The 20,880-nt window shown below is 42.8% G+C and overlaps 1 protein-coding gene across 1 annotated transcript in view; it reads left to right on the forward strand.

The window, feature by feature from the left end:
* The first annotated feature begins 2,311 nt into the window (after nt 1-2,311).
* EPHA1 (EPH receptor A1) overlaps nt 2,312-20,880 on the forward strand; it is a 33,650-nt gene continuing 15,081 nt past the window's right edge. The window contains exons 1-4 of the mRNA XM_035545964.1: nt 2,312-2,405; nt 5,603-5,670; nt 16,492-16,767; nt 18,439-18,829. Of these exons, the coding sequence (XP_035401857.1) occupies nt 2,312-2,405; nt 5,603-5,670; nt 16,492-16,767; nt 18,439-18,829 (829 nt within the window). The remainder of the gene's footprint in view (nt 2,406-5,602; nt 5,671-16,491; nt 16,768-18,438; nt 18,830-20,880) is intronic.

The following is a 20,880-nucleotide window of genomic DNA, read 5'->3' on the forward strand; positions in this document are numbered from 1 at the left end:
TGCAGTTTTGTGCAGAGGACACTTGGCAAAGCTACACAGCAGAGCTTTCACAGATATCAGTAAAGTTCCAGGCATTTGGGTTTTCTACTTATTTGTGTTTACACTCATTTATAGCCTTGTTGTTACTGTGACATATTTTGTTTGACTGTGACAATATTTTGTTACTGTGACAATATTTTGTTTGACTACCACTGTGACAATATTTTGACTATCCCTGTACACATTCTGAGAGGGAGCTACAGTAGGTGAATTCCAATCTACAAAATAACAAAGCTGTACATAGAATTTCTGACTCCCATCATTTGGAATACTCTATTTTCTGACACCCATCAGCCAACACTAACAAGGGGGAGAAGATGAAAGTAAATCTTTTTTAGGCCATCTTTTCCAATTAGCCCTAGAAAATCTGTTCCTGCACATCCCATCAGCTTAGATCAAATGTCCTTGAGTATCTGCCAACTAACTAAAAAGACACAGAGAATTCCCACATTCTTGACACCAGAGATTTGGCACTTTAAAGATTCTACAGATGTAAACCTGGGTATGCCTAAGGAACTGAATAAAATCTGCAACGCTTTTTTTTTTTTTTTCCCTCTTTAGAAAACATGCAAGCTCCTGAGCACTTCTAGAGCCTTATCCTCCAGCTGCAAATGTTTTTTCTCATTTCATGCCGATGGGGGCCATCTCATTTCATGCCTATGCTGTCCCATCACAAAGGGGAAGTTAGCCGTAGGTACACCTCCCTCATTGCTATGTCATAGACTAAGAAGGCACAGTATTGTACAGATGAAAACTGAAATGGATACATTCTGCTAGTGCAAACTTAAGGTACCAGATGTAGATAGGGAAACATTATATTTGTGTTGCAAAGGGAATCATTAAAATGCAGGGAAAAGATGGGCATATAAATGTGACACTTAGCACTGTAGACTGAGAAAAAAAAACTTTTTAGACAAGATTAAACTGGAATAAATTTAAGATAACTAATTTGAATGACACTAATATTTTAATTATTTTTATTGATATTTTACTTCTTGCATTATGCTAAATGTAAAGATTAGTATTTTGACTGTTTCTTCTGACAGGAGCTCAAATTTCTTTCATCTGTGTTCAAACTTCTTGGGACAGATTTTGGTTTTCTAAAATATGTGGTTATAGAATCACAGACTCATTGAAAGATTAAGGTGCAAGGGACCTCAGGAGATCTGTAGCACCAAACTCTGCTCCCAGCAGAGCTGACTCCAGAGCTCTATCAGGTTGCTCACAGCTGTGCCCTGGTAAGTCTGGAACATCTCCAAGGGTGGAGATCCCCCCCAACTTCTCTAGGCAACCCATCAAAGTCCTTTCTTCAGTCTTCTTTGGGGAGGAGGAAAAAGAATGCAGGAGGAACACAGCCTTACAGCAAGTGGAGGAATATTGCCATCTCTATTTTATGGGGAAGGGTTTAATAGATGCATTTGAGAGGGAATGCTATGCTTGATGAAAGAACATCAGAATGGCAGAAGAGTTACCACAAAAAGAATTTATTTTGTATTTACATCCCTCAAGTAGGAAACTAAAAATCCCATGAGGTTTTCCTACCCAGAGAAAGAGGGAGTCCTCCCAGCTCAGTTTCTCTTTCAACATGATTTTTGTACTGAAAAGCAGGAGCCTTTGCCCATAACGAGGAGCTTACTAACAGGAAAATGGGAATTCTGCAAGATGGTGGGGGGTCTGGAGGGGAAGACGTATGAAGAGTGTCTGAACTCACTTGGTTTGTTCAGCCTGCAGAGGAGAGGACTGAAGGGAGACCTCATCACAAGTCTACTGCTTCCTCATGGTGGGGAAGTGGAGGGGCAGGCGCTGAGCTCTGCTCTCTGGTGACCAACAATAGGGCCCAAGGAAACGTCTCACAGCTGTGACAGGGTGCTTCAGGCTGAGTATCAGGAAAAGGAGTCTCCGGAGCAGGAGCGAGTACGGTAGCGAGGGCTGCCCAGGAGGTGGCAATCGGGAGCCTCTTACAGGGCTGGAGCAAAAGTGGAGGGAGGCTCCCAGGAAAAAGGTGGCTGCCTTTAAGGTGGGTTTATTTGCCTGCCAGATGGGAAGTCTGTGACCAGCCCCTTTAAAACAGGTAAAGGCAGTAAGGCTTCTCCACCCACTTGCCTTGATCTTTCATCATAACTGTGGGCCAGGCGGGGAGGTTGTGCAATGTGCGCGCTCCAGTCAGGAGGCTGTGGGAGAGGTTCATGCGCTGCGAGCAGGAGCCGAGGCTCGGAGGCCTGAGCCAGGAGAGCAGGCAGGGGCTGGGATCAAGGCCCCCTCTCCAGCCAGTATGCAGCTGAGGACCTCAACTGGCAGGACTGAGCTCTCCCTTGGGCTCCTTCTCTTCTGGGCTCTCCTTCCTTCTGAGGTGCCTGGGAAAGAAGGTAAGTGTGGGGCCTGCTAGTCTTGGGTGGCAGGCAAGTGAGAGGATTTCTCTCTAAAGGGCAGGGAACAGGGCCTGGTCTACTTGCATGGGGACCCAGGGACAGCGCAGCCTACCTGGAGAGAGCTGGAGAAGGCCTGTAGGAGACTGTGGTGCCTAGGGATGGCAGATGGGTGTGGGGGGATGAAGGTGAAGAGCAAGCCACTTCTGACTCGGTGGCTCAGTGAACTGAACTCAGGTATGTGGTTCCCCCTCTCCCTCTCCACCCCCACCCAGATGAAGCACAAATGCCTTGGCATATCCAGTGGTCCAAGAGAATTCTGCCTCCGTTTGCATTAAACACAAATGTTGCAGATAACAAGCTCAAACATAAACTCAGTCATTGCCGCCACCCTCCTCAAAAACACCCCTGAAGTTTCCTAAGGAAGCCCTCTTGAGAGTTAACCCTTGTGAGCAAGAGAACAGTCATTTTTGAAGGTTTGGAAGGCAAGGTGGTCTCTTTCACTTACCTCAGTGCTGGTAGGTAGCGTTGGGCTTTACAATTTCCTCTAACAGCTCTTCTTTTAAGACTCCTGCTCCCCTTCCCTGTTCCACTTAGTCCCTTTTACTAGAAGTAGTAATCTTTTTTTCTTCCATCTTGGCAGTTGCACAGTGGTTATGAAATGTCTGGGGAATGGAAACTTCAACAGAGAGTTGGGGAAGAGTAAATCTCTGTTCAGTTTCCTACCTCTTGCACTTAATTCCTGTTAGAGAATTCTTTTTGAGTCACTGTTTTGTGTGGTGAGAAGTGTCAGGGTTTTTCAATCCCAAGGACAGCCCCCTCCTTTGCTGCTCCTAGCCCTTGTTTGAGAGGATTTAGTCATAAATGGCAGCTCAGCTGTGGGCTCATCTCAGACTCACTGTGCGATGAATGTTCTTTTAAACTGTTCTTGACAAGCACGTTTGTATTAAGGATTCAGCTAAATGGATGCAGCTAGTAGACGTTGTGGAGAAGGCAAACCTAGGTGAGAAGTAATATAAGGTATTGCCACACAGGCTCTGTTTTCCCTAAGTGTGTGACCAGTAGTTGGCAATTACACTCAGGGACTTCTCTGCCAGCTTCTCACCTATCTCAAACATCTCATTTTGGCTGTGGCTGTGATCTACTCTTCCTTAGTGTGTAGCAGGGAACAGCCTATTTCCCTGATGTCCTCTCTTATCTGAAGTCTTTTTTCTTTTTGGGGAGATCTTCTATGTGGCTGGACAGCCACGGAGATTTCTAGGAGAGAGGCTGTGGACCAAAGAGCTAGTAGCCCCAGAGTACTTGTATTCCCTGTGCTCTTGTAGTCCTGCTTACTCATTCTTCCTTTCTTTGGAGACTCCCTGTTGTGGGTCTTTCAGTTTGAGAGATGCACTTCGTGAGAGTGGACTTTGCCTTCTCCAGTGGGCGCAGGGTAGCTGAAGAAGCACCTGCTGGTGGTACTGTGGCATGGTACACAGGATGTGGAAGGTTTCTGTCCCAGCCTCTTTTGAATTCCTTTCCTTTGCTCTCTGCTAGAACTTGCTGTGCAGCCCCTCTCACTTCCACATCACTGCTTCAGGCCTGAAGTGCGTGGGATAGATGTTATCTGGGTGATGGTTCTGGAAGGACAGGCTACCTCACCCTGAGAGTTTTTGGAGCCAACAACACAAGAATAGTATCTCAGATAGACTGAGAGCAGAAGGAAAGTGAGTGAGGAGCTTTGTCTGGACAGGGAGTCTGTGGCTAGGAAGGTTTTGCCATATGACCATGCTGTGAATGCAGCAAACTTGCAAAACCTGGATTCCGGCTTTTCCCTTCTCCTGATCCTGAAAGGGTGTTTCAGAGGTGAGAACAGCAGTGCAATCCCTCTTATCTCTGATTCTGGGCCCACAGCCTGCTTCCTCATTCCACAGGACTCCTGCTGATCTGCACTTTACACTCTATTAGTTGTAGTTGGCAGGCAGCATTCGTAAAGCAGTCAGACAAGGGGGAGGAAATCCAGTTATTTAAATGCTGTTTAAAAATTTCCCCCCTCCTAGCTTTCACCCCCCCCACCCCTTTTTTTTTTTTTTGCTGTTACCATTAGAAATGTCCCCTATGAATACACCCACAGGAATCCAAAAGGAATCCAAGGATTTCTTCCAGTTTCCTATGTTCCCAAGTCAGGGCTGCAGTAGGTGCGCTGAAACTAGTAGTCTGTGCTGTCAGTACCGGCAGACCCAAAGGAAGTCATGAAGCTGCACCTCCAGCAGTACAACTTACTCTAACTCCTCTCCCTTCCCTCTGTTTGCCAAAGAAGTGAGACATTTTTAATTTCTTTTTTTTTTTTTTTTTTAGATCAAAATTTCACAGTAAAGTCTGATTGTATTTTCAAGCTTCTTTGAGGGCTAACAATGAATAGACTACTGCATTTCTCCATTGCACGACTCCAGGAGCCAAGGCGTAACACAGAGTCACGCAGTGCAATCCTTTGAGAGGTGGCAATGCTATGCCCTGGAGATGCTATTAGCTTGCTCTCATGGTTAAAACTGTTCTGAGTGGGAGAAGGTAAAACGATTTCTAGGCCACCATCAGACCATGAACAACCTGGGTCAGAGGTGTAGTGCTGGTCAGTTTGAGAAACTGCCTCGTGGCTTTTGGGCCCTGTGACAGTGGAAAATCCCTTTTACAACTTCACATTGCCTCTTTCTTTCCGCCAGTGTTTGAAGCACTGAATAGTAGTTCCTCTAGGTGACATCGATTGATCTTTTGTGTTGGTAATTTATTTGATCACCTGCCTCTTCATCCATTTTGTCTGCTGGTTTCCTATTCCGAGGAAAGATGTGCTCAGCTGCTAATACTGGCTTCCCATTTCAATAGGCTTCAGTCTCCTCCTCCTATTTTGGGACAGTTTCTAAAAGGCATAAAGTGTCAGGGTTTAGCATGTCATTATGTATTGTGTTTGTTAATTGAGAGGAAGGTGGAAGAGGAGGGAGTCTCATATGAGGAAGAACTTTTAACTCCTCCTGACTAGTTGCATTGTTTTATATTTTCCGACCCTTCCTCCAGCCATACTTTCTGAAGGTAAAAAGTCACAAAGAATGTGTGAGCTGAGAGATGAAGTGCAGGTTTTGCCTTCTTTGACGAAACTAGAATGAAGTCATTCCATGGCGCACATGAGTTGAGTTACTGATTTTTCTTTACCCTCTGTTTTTCAGTGGATCTGCTAGACACAAGCACTGCACAGGGTGAACTGGGCTGGCTTCCAGACCCTCCAGAAGTAGGGGTGAGTACACGTGTTCAAGGATGGGGAGCTGCTGGGAATGCCAGGTGATGGAAAAACGTAATCCAAGTTGAAATTTCACCCTGTGTCCCAGAATCAGGCTTTTTCTGCAGCCCCATCCTCTCCTGGGCCTTGCATGGTTTTTAAGTCTCCTTTGCAGCCCCTTCACCTCTGCAGCCTCACCCACTAGCCCGCTGTTAAAGGACTGTACATCTTCTGATACCTACTGACTTCCAGCAGCTTTCAGTAACTAAACGTGTCCTTGAAATATATTGTTTTTATGATGCAATAAAACTTAACAGAAAAAGATGAAAAAATCAAATCATGTGTCTCCTTCTCCAGGCAAATAGCCATGGCAGAAGTATTTCTGTCTACAAGCCTCTAAGAATTTAGAAACTTCGCCTGCTTAAGCTTGTTCTCTCTTTTTTTCTTCTTGAGTGTTAAACTGAATAATTCAATTACAAATTATTTTTTTTAATCATCAGCTGACTGAGGAAATAATTGTAAACTCATGGGGCAACAACCTGGCCTATTGGGTGGGCTGTAAGGTTCTAGGACTTTATATCCAGTCCTGTTGCTGTTTTTGACCCACACAAGTGATAATGAGGGAGGTGTTTCCCTTTATTTCATGACTGTAAAATTGAGCTGATGGAAGTGCTTCAGAATCTACTCCTGAAAGCACTGCAATATTGGACTCAAAAAGGCAGCTGAGCTCTCAGCTATTTTTGTGTAAGTACGGATATTTTGTATCAAGTACAGATAAAACAGTTCCTCTTTGTGTCACAACTTAAGTTAGGGAAGGTGGTTTCCTTTCGAAGAGCAGGACCGTGGGTGGGGCGGAAGGAAGGACCAAAGAAAAATGGATTCATGAACCATGTTGCAGTAGTTAGAATGATGCATGTTAATAAGTAGTTCAAATTCCTCATCCTTATCTTTCTAGCAAGGCACAAGCTCTCCTATGGAGTAAGAATCTTTACTCTCATTGCGTATAAAGTAGACCTAGGCTCAGCCCGTTCCGAACTTGTTTTCATAACTTTCCTCTGTAATGTGCTGTGTCTGGTTAAAATTCACCCCAGCCTCCTCCTACTCCTGGTAGTCCTGCTTAAGTGAACTAGAGCCAGATGGTGAGGTTTTCCTATACTGACATATCCGCATTTTTTGTTAGTACAGCTGTTTTGCTTATTATTATACCCTGCTCAAAACAGGTGCCATACTGAGACATACATGTAGATCGTATTTTGCTCACTGCTCCCCTTCTTGTCCCTATCAGTCGTCTGTATGGTGATTTTTGACCCAATACTGTGCTCCAGGCATGTTCAGGATGAAATCAGTATATTGAAGAGATGGGAAAAAACATGAAAAAGTGCATCTTAAAAATGTTGTCTTCTTTCTATCAGATTATTTTTTTGTCACAGAACATCTGATTTTTGCAGAGTAGATTCATAGCTGTGCTAGGAGCTGGCATACCCTTCTGCTTGTGCTGCATCTGCTTTTTAAAATTTTTATATCTATATTTAAAATGTAATTATAACTAGGAATTTTAGAATATGGTGGAGAGAATGGCCTGAGAGCATTCTATACTAGTAGATCAAGATGCTGATGACTGATAATCTATTTTTCATCATCTGTTAGTTTAATCAGCTTCTGAGAGCAACTCTTGCAGGAATTTGTCTAATTGCATCACTTCCTTATAACTGTTAGGTGGATGTCTGACATGTCCACAAGCAAAAAGGGAACCATGGGCAATTCTCTTGGAATCAGAACTTTGAAAAAGTTTCTGAAACCATTCTTTCAAAGTGATGAAGTAAATGTCTTTGAAAGAGAACCAAGATTAATTCAGAACATTTTTGATACAAAAGAGCAAAGCTTAATATCGAACAGTCTGACTAGTTTAAGTAGTAACAGGCTGGAAACGTCTGAGCTGTATTGCTTACGGAGTCAAAGGGAAGAGCTGTATTTCACGTAAGAATGCTATTTGTACCTAACCTCAGATGCCAGAGATCTCCTATCTGTGAGGTGGATTTGTGTCAATATGCTTATCACACACAGGAGGAATGTGCTGTGAGGAATTTTCATGCTTTGTATGGACAAAGTCTCTGAGGCCCTGTGCAGAAGAGGTTGGATAACTCTGTGGAGGCAGAATCAGACCTTTGTTTTCTGCTCTCTTTTAGCCTATGCTAAATGCATGAAGTGGTTTCCTATATGTGATTGTTTCATGGTCAGACAGGGTCTGCAGCTAGTGTAGACAATGCTTCTGTTAACGCATACTCAGCTTGTGAATACCAACCTGTATGACAGTCAGTTTTGGACAGTATGGGTCATTGTTCTGGACTGTAAGTACACTGTCTAGCAGTGAAATTTTGCCTAAGCTTAATGGTGTGATGTAGGACTGAAGTAAAATGTCTACAGAAATTGTTTGCTGAAAAGTTTACGCTAGCTTGCTTTGTAATAGCTGTTTAGAAAGTCTTTCATTCACTTTAAGTTACGATTGAAAACTAGGCCCTTAGAAAGGCAAACTACTGAAGGACTACTAAAATCCTGTAATGAATAAATTAAATAACTAACTAGGCACAGTAGCATTGCTTCTTGTCAAGTTGTAAAATAACAGTATACAATTTCTGTTTTGCTTTCAAGTATAATTGCATCAGCCTTGAAAATATAGTAATGAGGAGTCATGCTATTCTCTTGCATTTGTCTTTCAATAGACAAGGCCCTGAGCAACTCCAACTGTTTTTGAAATTAGCCTTGCTGTGAGTAGGAGATTAGAGTAGAGACCCAGAGGTCCTTTCCCACCTAAATCATGAGTATACATGACTACATATGTCCTTAGCCATTTTTGCTGTAGGATGCTATGTGCTGAGCCTCTCAAGGTGGCATTCTATGCTGTTGTATGGATTGTAAATTAAACACATGATTCTTTGGTGGCTGATGTGTTTTCTTTCAAGGCGTACTTTCAGCAGCTCTACAACAGTCTTTGCTTGCAAAAGAGTACTCTTTCATAGCTACTTTATTTGGGTATCTATTATTTCAGAAATCACGTGAACTCTGCTGCTGCCACATATTGCTATTTGTGTCAATAGGCACAATTTGGCCTATTATATTAGAATTAAAGGATCAGGATCAAATCCAGATGATTTTCTTAGTCTCCTTTCTGGACTGCCATTGCTCTCAATATCTTATGAATGGTAAGGTGGAGGACATCATTTTTTCTGCCTATTCTATACTTGTTTGCTTCTACCCATACTTCAGAGTGTTACTATCAGTTCCAAACTTTATAATATGTCCCCTAGTGTGAATGGCACCTGGCCTGCTCAGCCTTGGTATAGTTTCACACATGTAAATGCACAGCAACTTAATGTATTCCAATGACATAAGTAGCCACTAGCTGCAGTTATCATGGTTCCCAAAACACTTGAAAAACTTTGGAAATGATGCAATTCCTGTGCAGCTCTGTATTCTGTGTTTCACAGGATGTCTGATTATGAATGTAGCAGCTGCCAAAACTATATTATTGTAACTTGAGTAAGTCAGTGCTCAGATTTGTTTATTTGATGTTTTATTTTTTTCTATTAAACCCTAGGCATAGTACAAATTTTACACTGCTCAATTTTTTTCTTTAGGTAATAGACTAGATCAAGTACTTGTGACCTGTCAGCAACTTTTATGTCACTGACCACAAAATGATGATTACAGGTCTTCAGGTTCTAACAAAGCAAGGTAGTGTTTTGGTGTAGTAAGAAGTCTCAGAAACCAGCCATCAGCTGGTATCAACATCTGTTTTTGCCATTTCTGTTCAGACAGATCAGCCTGGCCATGAAAGAAATAATGGTGTGGGCCACACAGCCCTCAGCCTGCAAGTGATTCCAGCACGGCTCTCCTATTTCATTAAACCTGAGCAGTTCACTTAATCATCAGTATCTTATTCAGATAGTCTTACCTGGAACAAGTCTCAGCAAGTCTGTAGCATCTGAAGATGGTGTCAGAAATAACCACCAGAAATGCTGTTGTGTGCCTCTCTTTCCACGGCTGTTGATAATGCATATCTCTGGAGTTAGATCCTAGAGGACATCATCTCTGACCCTGGAATAAAGTGTCATTATATACCTCAGCCTGCTCTCGGTTTGAGTATCAGGCATAAGTGTTTAACTCCAAGTGAACAAGATCTGCATAGAAGTAAGGGACAAATGCCTGGTAAAGTCAATAAGTAACTGGAAATGTGAATTGCTCTGTCTTCAGGGTCATATCCTGATATGCCCTATTGCTGTTGATATGCAGACTCATGGAGACACTTGTTGATGATTATTGTTAAGCGAAAAATAGTTACCTCATGGATATTTGGGAGAAAGGTTAAAAAAAAAATATATTGTACATGTCCAGGTATACTTTACTCAGAGGGGTGAGAGGTGGAATAGGAAAAGTGAGATGAGAGGAAGTCAACTGTATATTAACAGCTGTACTGTAAATCAGATTGCATGAGCCACCAAACAGGTAGTCTAGGATGAAGTTATGCACATACATCCAAGAAGCAATTTCAGCTAGTGAACTCGATGTTGTGACTTGAAGGGCAGAAAAGAACACATTCTGAGCGAAAGTGAAGATGCTCTATGACTTACATTCATCATCATGGCTGCTCAGGCACTACAGTGATGACAGCAGTGTTGCCTAGCAGCTTGAGGAAGCTGACTCATCTTTTTATAGCTGTTGGATGAGAGTGGACAAGGTTCACTGAGCTTCCTCACATGAACACAAAAGCACCACAAGCCATCTGGAGCTTTAAGAGGAGGCTGCCTATAGCAAGGTCCTCTGGAAAGATGAGCAGGCTATTTAAAGTTTAAAACCAAACCAAAACAAATTTCATTATAATACCAACTAGAATACTGCTGAGTTTGCAGGCAGACAAGTTACAAAGTAAAGGCTTTATATCTTTTGCTGCCAGCTGTGTCCTTGATGGGTTGACCCAAGCTTTGAAGTGTGATTCTTACTATTTCAGAAGCTGAGTTACAGAAAAATTTGCTCATTCACTCTGGTTTCTTGGAAGGTTATTTCCATTGCTTCTAAGGCCAGTTCCTGCCTTATCTGTGGCTGACCTAGAGCCTGCCATCTACTTGCTTGTCTTTCATGCTGCCATCTCATGCAGCTTCTCTTCTTCAGGCATGCTTATCTTTCCAAAGAAAAGGCACAATTACCCTGTCCCTGTTTGGGACTCTACCTATCTGATGCTCTTTTTTAAAAGGAACCTATACAAACAGAGTAAGTATTTCCCATTGCCATCAGACTCATTTTCCAGGTTTACTACAAATACTGGAAGTGTACTTGAAACACCATACAAAACCATAACTCACACCAGACTGAGCTCTTTGCCTTGAAAAAAAAAATCTCTTTCATTTACAATATATTCTAGGCAATGTAGAATGTAGTGCACAAATATGTGAGAGGTAACGCTTTATTAGTAATTGGATTTTAGCCATGAATTCTGAACTCCTAAGGTGCACCATCTGTTTTTCTGCTCCTGTGTTTTTTGTGATTATTGATATAGTTAGTGGGTGTTACCAAAGAAGACACATAAGAAATAAGTGTTCCAAAATACCTATGTGAAGCGTTGGACAAGAGTATCGTTCTCCCTGACCTGGTAGCATCTGTTGTGACCCAGACTGTCTTCGTGCAAGACCTTAATGTGGCCAGGCAGCTCAGAGAATGAGCAGACAGTAGGACCTGGATTTGATATACAGGTTATATAATCAATGCACTGGAGCTCTGTGGCTCAGATTAGCGCCTTACCTTCCCATAAGGACATGAATACAAGTTAAATTGGAAGGAGGTGGGATACAGACCTAAGCACTAGTGCCCTAAAGGACAAATAATTGCACAACACTTGCTCCTCCCTGAAAATAATCAATGGATCATTGTGGGGGGAAAAAAAAAAGTATCATCCCACCCAGACAGATATGCAGACAAGTAACCATTACTTTTATATTCAGTTGTATCAAAGGTTCCATGACGATGATGTGATGAGATCAAACTTGCCTGACCATTGCCAAATGTTCAAAGAAATAAAAACAGCCTCTTTGCTGTTCTGAGATCTAAAGTTATAGGACTTATGAAGTTAAGAGTCTAGTTATAATCATGTTTCTTTCATTATCATCTAAATTGTCTTCCACACCCGCAAGAGAGCTTACAAGAGCATTGAGAAACTTTCAGCACAGTGTCACAGAAACCGAATTCTGGAATATTTTCAAAACACCAATGTGATGCTGCTATTTTTAATGGGTTGGTCAAGCTTTGCCTACTGACAGATTTTTCATCAGATGTATTTTAGCTAGAGAGAAGCCGTTCACAATATTACAGCAGATATCAGCAAGGTGTCTCTGTTGCCTCAGTCTTACCTCTGAGGAACTACATTAAGAATCTAATGCAGCTGAATCTGTAATGTACAACTGGCCTTTAACTCTAAAACCATGCCAATATTTTTTTTTTGTCATGGCATGCAAATGCTATACGAATGTCAAAGAGTCAGAAGTGCTTCCATTTTTCTCCCCTTTCTGTTTACATGGGGAAAGGGGAGAGAAATCATTCAGCTGTGTGTGTTCCGCTAGGCGGTTTTAGGCTTGGGGCACCAGTGATGTACGGTTGTTGAGAAAGATTGCTCTTTCTGTAGCTCTTCTTCATTGTAGATGGCTGTACTAACCCAGCTTGTCTTTTGATCTTGGCGCAACTCTCTAACCCAAAGTTAAGCAAGTTAATGCTTTTCAGCATGTGAACTCCTAACCTCTCCAGTAGAGACCTGCATCTTAGTTTAGCAACTTCAAGCTAACTGGCAAGATGCTTGCTTTGTTGTTACCTTTTTTAAAGTCTCTTAAAAGTATCCCTGTACCTTTCCCCAGGGGTGTGCAGGCCACAGATTGGAAGTTACTGTGCTGAGCTAACCTGAAGGCAAATGAAATATGGGTCACAACAGGCAAGCTCTTATCTGAAAGGAGATGGGACAAGTGCCTGGCAGGCTAGAGATAGAGACAGCATTACTGCTGTGAGCCACAAGCTCTTGTGACTCCAGTCTGAGCCTTAGGATTTGCAATACTGTCTGCTGTTTCTGTCACTGGTAGCCTACCTCTTCATAGCAAGGGTGAATTTTTTACTTTTCATGATAAAAGTACTTTTTTCATTTAAAAAAAAAAAAAAAGCTAAAGCCAAAGAAGACCACTTTTCTAATGCCTGAAGAGCCTGTGACAGCAGCTCCAGCAAGACATACGAACTGTCTCAGTTCATTTCTTAAGGCAGACCTTATGAAGAGTTGCTCAGAGATGGATGGAGGAATCACAGGTTGTCCGATATCATTTCCTTGAAGCAGAACTAATCTAGAGAAGGCTTATTGATAGAAGAAGCAAGGTAAGCCTTCCTGAGGCTTCAGAGCTTCAAACTGTATAATCAATTCACAGTCAGTCAAGATATATTATAACATATGTACCTTATCTTTGGATGTTTACTCACAAGGCAGACCAAACCCACACTGTTTATTGCAAATATCTGTCAGTGCACTCCCAGTTTGTCATTCATGTCATTCTAAACTGGCTTCATAAAGACAGATCTTCTCCTTCACTGCTTTCTTTAATATTGAATCCAACCCAGCAATGGGAAGAAAGTTGCCTTCCTTTTTCCTAAACTTGCAGTATTCTGAGCTTATTGAGATAGTACTTTTGCTAAGTGATCTCTGAGGTTTTCTTTCACTTACCACTAACTGCTGTGCTGGAATTATTTAAAGAGTTTCAAGAACAAATCTCTGGAGTTAAGTGCTGTGTCAGCGTATTGGCTCCTGAGAAGCACAGAGCACCTTTTTATCCTCAAATCCAATAGCTACATCCTTAGGCTTTTTAGAAACTCATGCTACTAATTTATGGCCCTCTCTTGAATGCACTGGCTTTTGCCTTCTCAGCAACTTTTTAAGAATTCTAAAAAGTTTTAAGAATTTAAACTTAAGAAAGTTTAAACTTAAGACAGTTAAAACTTAAACTTAAGAAGGAATTTAAAAGAATTTAAAAGGAGTTTAAAAAAATAAAAAGTAAAGAGGTTAAGAACTCTTTAGCTTGCTTGGCGATGGGGAGTGGAGTAGGTGACCTCCAAAGGTCCCTTCCAGCCTAAGCCTTTCTACAGGTCCAGACCTCATGAGAAAGTTTTCTAGAGCATCATAAAACCACAGTTCACTCCCTGTTGGAATGAGGAAGTCTAACTCTGAGCCTCCTCCACTTCTCCTATAAAAATATTTCCCATCCTCTGGCCAAACTGATGACTGGAGTAAGGATATACTGTCTGGAATTAAATGGGTAGAAAGTAATATTATCAAAGGAGGTTGATTCAATGTCATTGGCAGACAAGCTGGAGAGTCAAGTAATTCATATTGATTGAATCAGACTCTACCACACATATTCATTAAGAACATTACATTAAAAAAACAGAGGCATACATTTTGATTTTGCAGCAGATTCTTTGAGGATGTGAGACAGTTGCCTAGCAACTTCTGGACTCATCACCCTTTCATTAAGTGTTGTATGTAACAGTATTCCTCCACTACTTTGAATTTAAAAGCTTCACTGAATAATGAAGTCACAAGTGTTTTTAACGATAGCTCTGCAGTTGCTAGCATAAATAATATCCTCATTTTACTTCCTTTACCCATCAGCAGCAGAGTCTAGAAAAACCATGTCTGACTCCCATGTTATTTCTTTGTGCCACACTGCATATGAAACTGTACAATAGACGTCTTTGCTCTGAAGATCTCAGTCTGGAACAAGATGGGGTAAGATAAGCTGAGAAATACAGGAGTTAGGAGTTGGATTTTTTTTTCCAGTAGTAGAATAGGAAAAATTTCTGCCAGAGTTGTCACTATTGAAAATGAATTTTTGGCCCTGTATTAGTTAAGTTAGGAAAATGGTATATTTTCACCACAACAATTCATGTCTTTTAGTGAGACATGCAAAAATTGCTTTCTGGTGACACTTATGTGTGACACTGCCTTGAAATAAACTGCTAATGGCAATTTTTTTAACTCTCGTCCTTCGAATGCAATTGTATATTTCCCATCAGCTTGGTGGAGGCAGATACCCATGGAAAAAATGCTTCTAAAAGCTATTCTGAACGTTGGCAGTTTCTTATGAAAATTACTTTTTTGTTATTCCCCTTCTAACTTCTCTTCTATTTCAATACACTTCAAGATGTCTTGTAAATTTAGTTCTGTAGCATTGTCCAGACGTTTTTTCAATGAAATAGTGCAAGGGGTGATTAAGCAGTCGACACTTGGTTGATCAACAGAGATCGATCAGTCTATTTCTCTCTCTTGCTGTTCTTAGCCCTTTGACCTGCAGTAAGTGAAATAAATGAAAATCCTGTGTGGTGCAGGTATATACCAACTGAGTCTGATTAAGAGGGTGGGGTAACACTGGAGATTAAGTACATGGAGAAAAAGGAAACAAGAAAGGACAAATTGATACCATCTGCTGAACTTCCTGGGAGGAAACTGCAGGTATGCATTTAGGTAAATGGCTGAGAACAGACTGATACGAGCCAGTGCTATCAGCAGTGCTTGCTATCTTGGAGAAAGCACTGATAGTTTACAGAGTGGGGCTGTACAGGAGATTTCCTTTGGCACTCTGTATCTAGTACTCCACTAGCCAGCAGAGTAACCCACAAGGCTGTTATCTGGTCTGTGGGATCAGAAGCTGGGAGAGAAGCTGCAGGGCTGTGTTGTGAGCACAGGAGGTGGTTGTGCTGAAGAAGAGAAATGTGTGAATCTCGTGCTCAGCCCATGAGACTTGACAAGCTTAGAGTAATATAGACACTGAGGTGTTGTTTAAAATGCATCTTAACCTGGGGTGTGATTTGAAACCAAGATGCTTAAACCTGTGCCAATACCTATGTGGGCACTTGTTTGAATGTAATTTGATTAAACATTTAAAGCATAATGAAAAAGACAGTATTAACACGGTGTGAAAAAGGATATAAGCTATTTTCCCTGTGGACAACACCTTCCTTTCCAAGTTCTCAATTTTCATCTGTGACTTACTTATCATTGAACATTCTTTGCATTTCATATTTGACCTGTGGTGAGGAAACAAAAGCACCAAAAAAGTCAGTGAAAATGCTTACAAAACCCTACTGGATTCATACAAATAATATCAGTGAGATATATCCAGTTGGGCACGCATCCTTCTCCCAGTGATTATTTTGCTGGGGAAGAAGCAGAACCTAGTATGAAGTCAGGAAAACCAACTGAGTTTTAATAGTTAAATTAGAGTTTGCAAATATCACACCCAAATTAAGTGTGAACTCCTAATTAATGAGCACAGTACTTCTGCAGTTGGCATTCCCATTGTGTCAGGCCCTCTCTTGTCTTGCCCCAAAGTGCTGTGCACTATTTTCAGGGGCAGTTAATAGTCCTGGCATATCTTATTGTACACTTTGAATTTAAACAGTGGCAGAAAGAAGTGGACAATACATGAGAGTAGGGGGGTCTTTATCTAAGACAAGACAGTGCATGAAAGAAAAGAGGTTGGAACCAAGGTAGGATGAAGGGGATGTGCAGCAGTCCATGCACTGTGGTTCCTTTCAGTTTCACATGAGTTACGCCCTAATTAGAGTATCCTCTGTGTTCCCAGTGTAAAGAGTTGAGGCAGATATGGGGCTGTAGGCCAGTGTAAGAAGAGGCCTTTCAGCTATGCAGGCTTTGAGCCCTGAATGCTAAATAAGAGTGGATCTTGTAGGCTAGATTTTGTCGTATTTGAGGGGAAATTTGTTTCTCACATCTGTCTAACATGTTTTCTTCTACCTTGGGAGCAGTGGAGTGAAGTGCAGCAGATGATAAATGGCACCCCGGTCTATATGTACCAGGACTGCAGTGTGCTTTCTGAGGGAGACACCGATCACTGGCTTCGCACCAACTGGATTTATCGGGGTGAGGCAGCCTCTCGCATTTATGTGGAGCTGAAGTTTACTGTGAGGGACTGCAAGAGCTTCAAAGGCGAAGTGGTGACCTGCAAAGAGACTTTCAACCTCTATTACATGGAATCTGAGCAAGATGTCGGGATCCAGTTCCGCCGCCCGCTGTTCATCAAGGTCTGTAGTGCTGTGGGTGTAAGGCTGTCATGCCTTTCAGCTTAAACTGGGTGTGTCTTGCTGGCTGGGGGCGGACAGGAGAAGCAGCATCTAGGGAAGGGATGTGGATAAGTGCTGTCCTTTGAATAAGCTTTGCCCCTAAGTGCCCTCTGTGATGCTCAGAGTAGTCACTGCCAGAAGAGGCAATAGTTTTCAGATGAGATCAGACCTCCATTCTTCTTAACCACATATTTAACTGGATGCAACTTAGGTAAGGATTCTAAAGGATTATAACTGTGCCTGATTGTTACATCAGTTTTTAGAGTAAAGCAGAGACCAAAATAATTTGACTTGCCTTAGGCAATAAAGCAAGATTAGACCGAGTGAAGAACAGAACCCAATTCAAACCTCTGTAGGTGCTCCTCTTCATTTGCTCTGATTGTAATTAGATATAGGGTGTTTGTTTTTATTTTTTCTAAATCTAGAGGTGTTGGCTTGTTATAACGTATTTCTCCCTTGTGTGAAAGTATTTAGCACTGCTATATTTTACCTACCGTTTTCCCTGATGTACTGCCCTCTTGCCATGAAAATATTTGAATTACAGAATGGGGAACCTCAGCTTTTTTGGAGAGGAACTTCTGTAACTTAATTGTGTCCTAAAAGAAGCCACGGACCTAAATTACTTGACTGCCCTTTTCCTCTGAAGTTTAAATGATATGTTATGAAAACAAAGAACTGTAAAAGCTACAGTTCTGCTTCTGCTACTGGAAGAGTAGAACTACGGTAGCTGATTCTTCCCTCCCCCCTCCCCAGTGCACCTCCCTTGCAACTGGAGGCTGACATGCATCTGCGTGATACCTCCACAACTCTTAAACCTGCTTTATGATCCTACTACCAGAAGCAGCTGCTGTGCAGATTTTTTGCCATCCACCTACATGGAACAGGTGGTGTCGTGTAATGGGGAGGGGCCTACAGTGGAGAGGAACATTTTACCAGTGTCTCTGAGAAGAAAGACCATCCCACCTGCAGTCCAGTTTTTCCATATCATTTGATGTCACGGAGACCTTTCCCATTTGCCCCACTATAAAAAAGCATCTCTCTCACTCTCTCAATTCAGTCGGTGAGGCAATGGGAAAGTAAAAGCATGGAAGCATTCTTCACCCAAGTATTTTCAGTGCTAAAATGCCTTGAATACTGTATGACAAGCACCTTTCAGTAGAAGGTCTGACCTGCATCAAGTGCAGCCTGGAAACAGGTAGCTGTAATTCACTGGTCAACTTCAAAAACACATCTTTAAGTACTGTTGTGGTTTTATTTTACTTTTTATTGCATATGATTTGCAAACACAAATATCACAAGGGAGATTTGCTCCTGATTTGTTAACTTCTGTTAGGGTAGTTCCTAAAGACACCCAAGATCACAGACCCAGAATACACTGTGCTGTATAAGAAAGTGAATGACTGGAAATGAGTTGAAAGGAGATGGTTAAAAGTAGGAAGCAAGAGAGGATAGTGCTCAGTTGTTAGTATTTCTTCCACATGCAAAGACAACATGCAGTGCACTGAGATTAGAAACAGTCAAACATGCAGCCTCTAAAAGGCCTTAGTGTAAAAAATGTTTGACAGCTGTAGGTAACTCAGAGCTGCTGCTTGCTCAGGTGGTAAAGCTGTTGTCTTTTTCTCTTTCACCTAGCTCAACACTGTGGCAGCAGATCGAAGTTTCACAAACAGAGACATTGAATCCGGTGCCATGCAGCTGAACACAGAAGTATGCCCCATTGGGAAGCTGTCTCGCCGGGGCTTCTACTTAGCTTTCCAGAACTCAGGGGCTTGCGTAGCAATGGTGTCTGTCCGAGTGTATTACAAGACGTGCCCGGAGGCAGTGCGAGGCCTTGCCCGTTTTCCAGAGACGCTAGCAGGTTCAGAGGGGCTGACAGAAGTGCTTGGGGCCTGCGTGGAGCATGCAGCTGAAGAAATGGGCTCTCCGCCTAGGATGCACTGCAGCACTGATGGCGAGTGGCTGGTACCAATGGGACGATGCCTTTGTGCTGTGGGGTTTGAGGAAGTCGATGGGAGCTGCGTAGGTGAGTATGCAGACAGACAGTGGCTTTAGGCCATGGGAGAGGTTCCAGGGAGCTGGAGATCAGAGTATCTGTAAGCACAAAGTGGGAGCAGGGGAGTTAGTGTGGTCTACCTCTTTCTTGCCTGCCCTCTGTGCTTGACAGCCATTTCTCAAACTTTTTCTCTCCTCTTTAGCTTCTTATTCGATTGGGATTTTCTCCTTATGTGTCAGGTGTAAGACCTGCACACACCTTTCCACTCCCTCTTGGGCTTCATCCAGGAGCTTTCAGCTCTGGAGCTAGTTTCTGCGAGCTGTAACTGTGTGATTGACACTGACTCACTCAACAACTAGTTCCCAACCCTTAAATGGCAGCCTTGTTCTCTCAGGGCAGACAGGTCAGACACACAGTACAGTGTGTTTGTCCCGTGACTAGAAAGTAAAGAGCTGCAGGGGGGCAAGTTTCTTCTTCATGCCCCCTTCTGCTTGGACGGGGATGGTTCTTCTGCCATGAGAAACTGTGTAAAGCACATTGCACAATACCACCAGGGCCTGGCTCATTTCTGAGGAAGAACAAATAGCAGGCATAGGAGTCTCCGTGCTACTGGAGCCACAGAGTGAGACAGGGTTCTTGGAGCAAGCAATGCAGGGCTATCCCTTTGTCAAGGAGGGGAGAGGATTCAGCTTCTTATGGAAAAACTACATGTGTATGCTAGGGAAGAGGATATGTGTGGTGGTTTTGGGGGTATGTATTAATGCAGAGAGGGAGGTAAGAGCACATTTCCACTCTTGTTTTCAGAGTCATATGGCACAAGGCTGAGGCAGTTCAGAATATAGGGGAAGGAATCCATGCATTGCTCTCAGGGTCAGTGGAGTAACCTCTCTGCTCTGTTCTGCCCTTGTTTCACTGCAAGGAACTGGTGCCCCTTTCAATCCCCACTGCTTGCTGCTCATTTTTCTTGGAGAGCTGGCAAAGGTTGAAGCACAAGATCCTTGCCCTTCTCCAGCAATCCCCTATCCTTGTATAGCCCAGCCAGTTTTTCCACTTAGGTGCTACAGAGCTCTCCCCGCCCTCCTGAGAGCACTCCCCTGGGAAGGGGCAGGGAAGCTGTCATGCCTGGACAGGCCCTGGCTGCTATCACAGCACAGGTTCATTCTACATCTGTGCTTTTATCCCACTCTGCCCAAGTACAGCTGCAGCTAGGAGTGTCTTTTGTTGTATCTGTGGAGAACTGGGAGGTCTCCCAGGAGATGAAGGGAAAAGGGGTAGAACCTAGCAGGGGAAGGGAGAGAGAACTTCAAGCCCCCAGAGCAGTGTGTTATTTTAGCATCAGAGGAGAAGGTGAATGTAGGTTGCCTGTTGGGGAACATGTTTGGCTCCTCTCCCTCTACAGAAAAGACATGGCATTATGCAAACAACTGGGAACAATCCATGTCAGCATGAAGACTGAGGTCAAGGCTTCTACTTTTTGTCCTTGCAAGGTGAAGGACTTCCCCTTCAAACACAGAAAGAGGGACAGAATGGAGGAAGAATACCTTCAGGCAGAGTATTCTGGTTCTGATTTTTGCCTTGAGCAGGAAGAGAAAAAAAGGAAAGCTGTACTATGATCCTTGCCTCATAACAGGGAGGAGAATCTGAACTCAGGTACAGGACAGGAGGCAACAGAAAGTCAGAACTCCAGGTTCTGAACTAGTTCACCGAAGCCCTCAGTGAATTTCCAGCTGTACAGAGCTCTGGTGGATAAATGGCTCAGCCATCCCATCATACCCAGTAAAGCTGTGCCTGCCCAGAACATTGTGTGTCATCCTCTCATAGCATTTTATACCTCTCTGTTATCTGAGCTTGGGACTACATCTCTGCCAGTAAGTCTGGACCTCCATGATTAACTTCCTGAAGTATGTCATTTACTGTGAATACAGGAGGCTGACCATACCCCTAGCTTGCATTCTGGTTTCTTGGTGGGCTCTGCAGGGTGATGGGTGAGTCAGTTACTGATGCTGAGCTCCCTGTCAGCATAGTTCTGGTGTCTGAAGACTGTCCAGTGCTTGCTGGCAGTCTCAGGACAAAAACACCTG

This window comes from Cygnus atratus, chromosome 1 (assembly GCF_013377495.2).
Source record: "Cygnus atratus isolate AKBS03 ecotype Queensland, Australia chromosome 1, CAtr_DNAZoo_HiC_assembly, whole genome shotgun sequence".
Classification (NCBI taxonomy): Eukaryota; Metazoa; Chordata; class Aves; order Anseriformes; family Anatidae; genus Cygnus; species Cygnus atratus.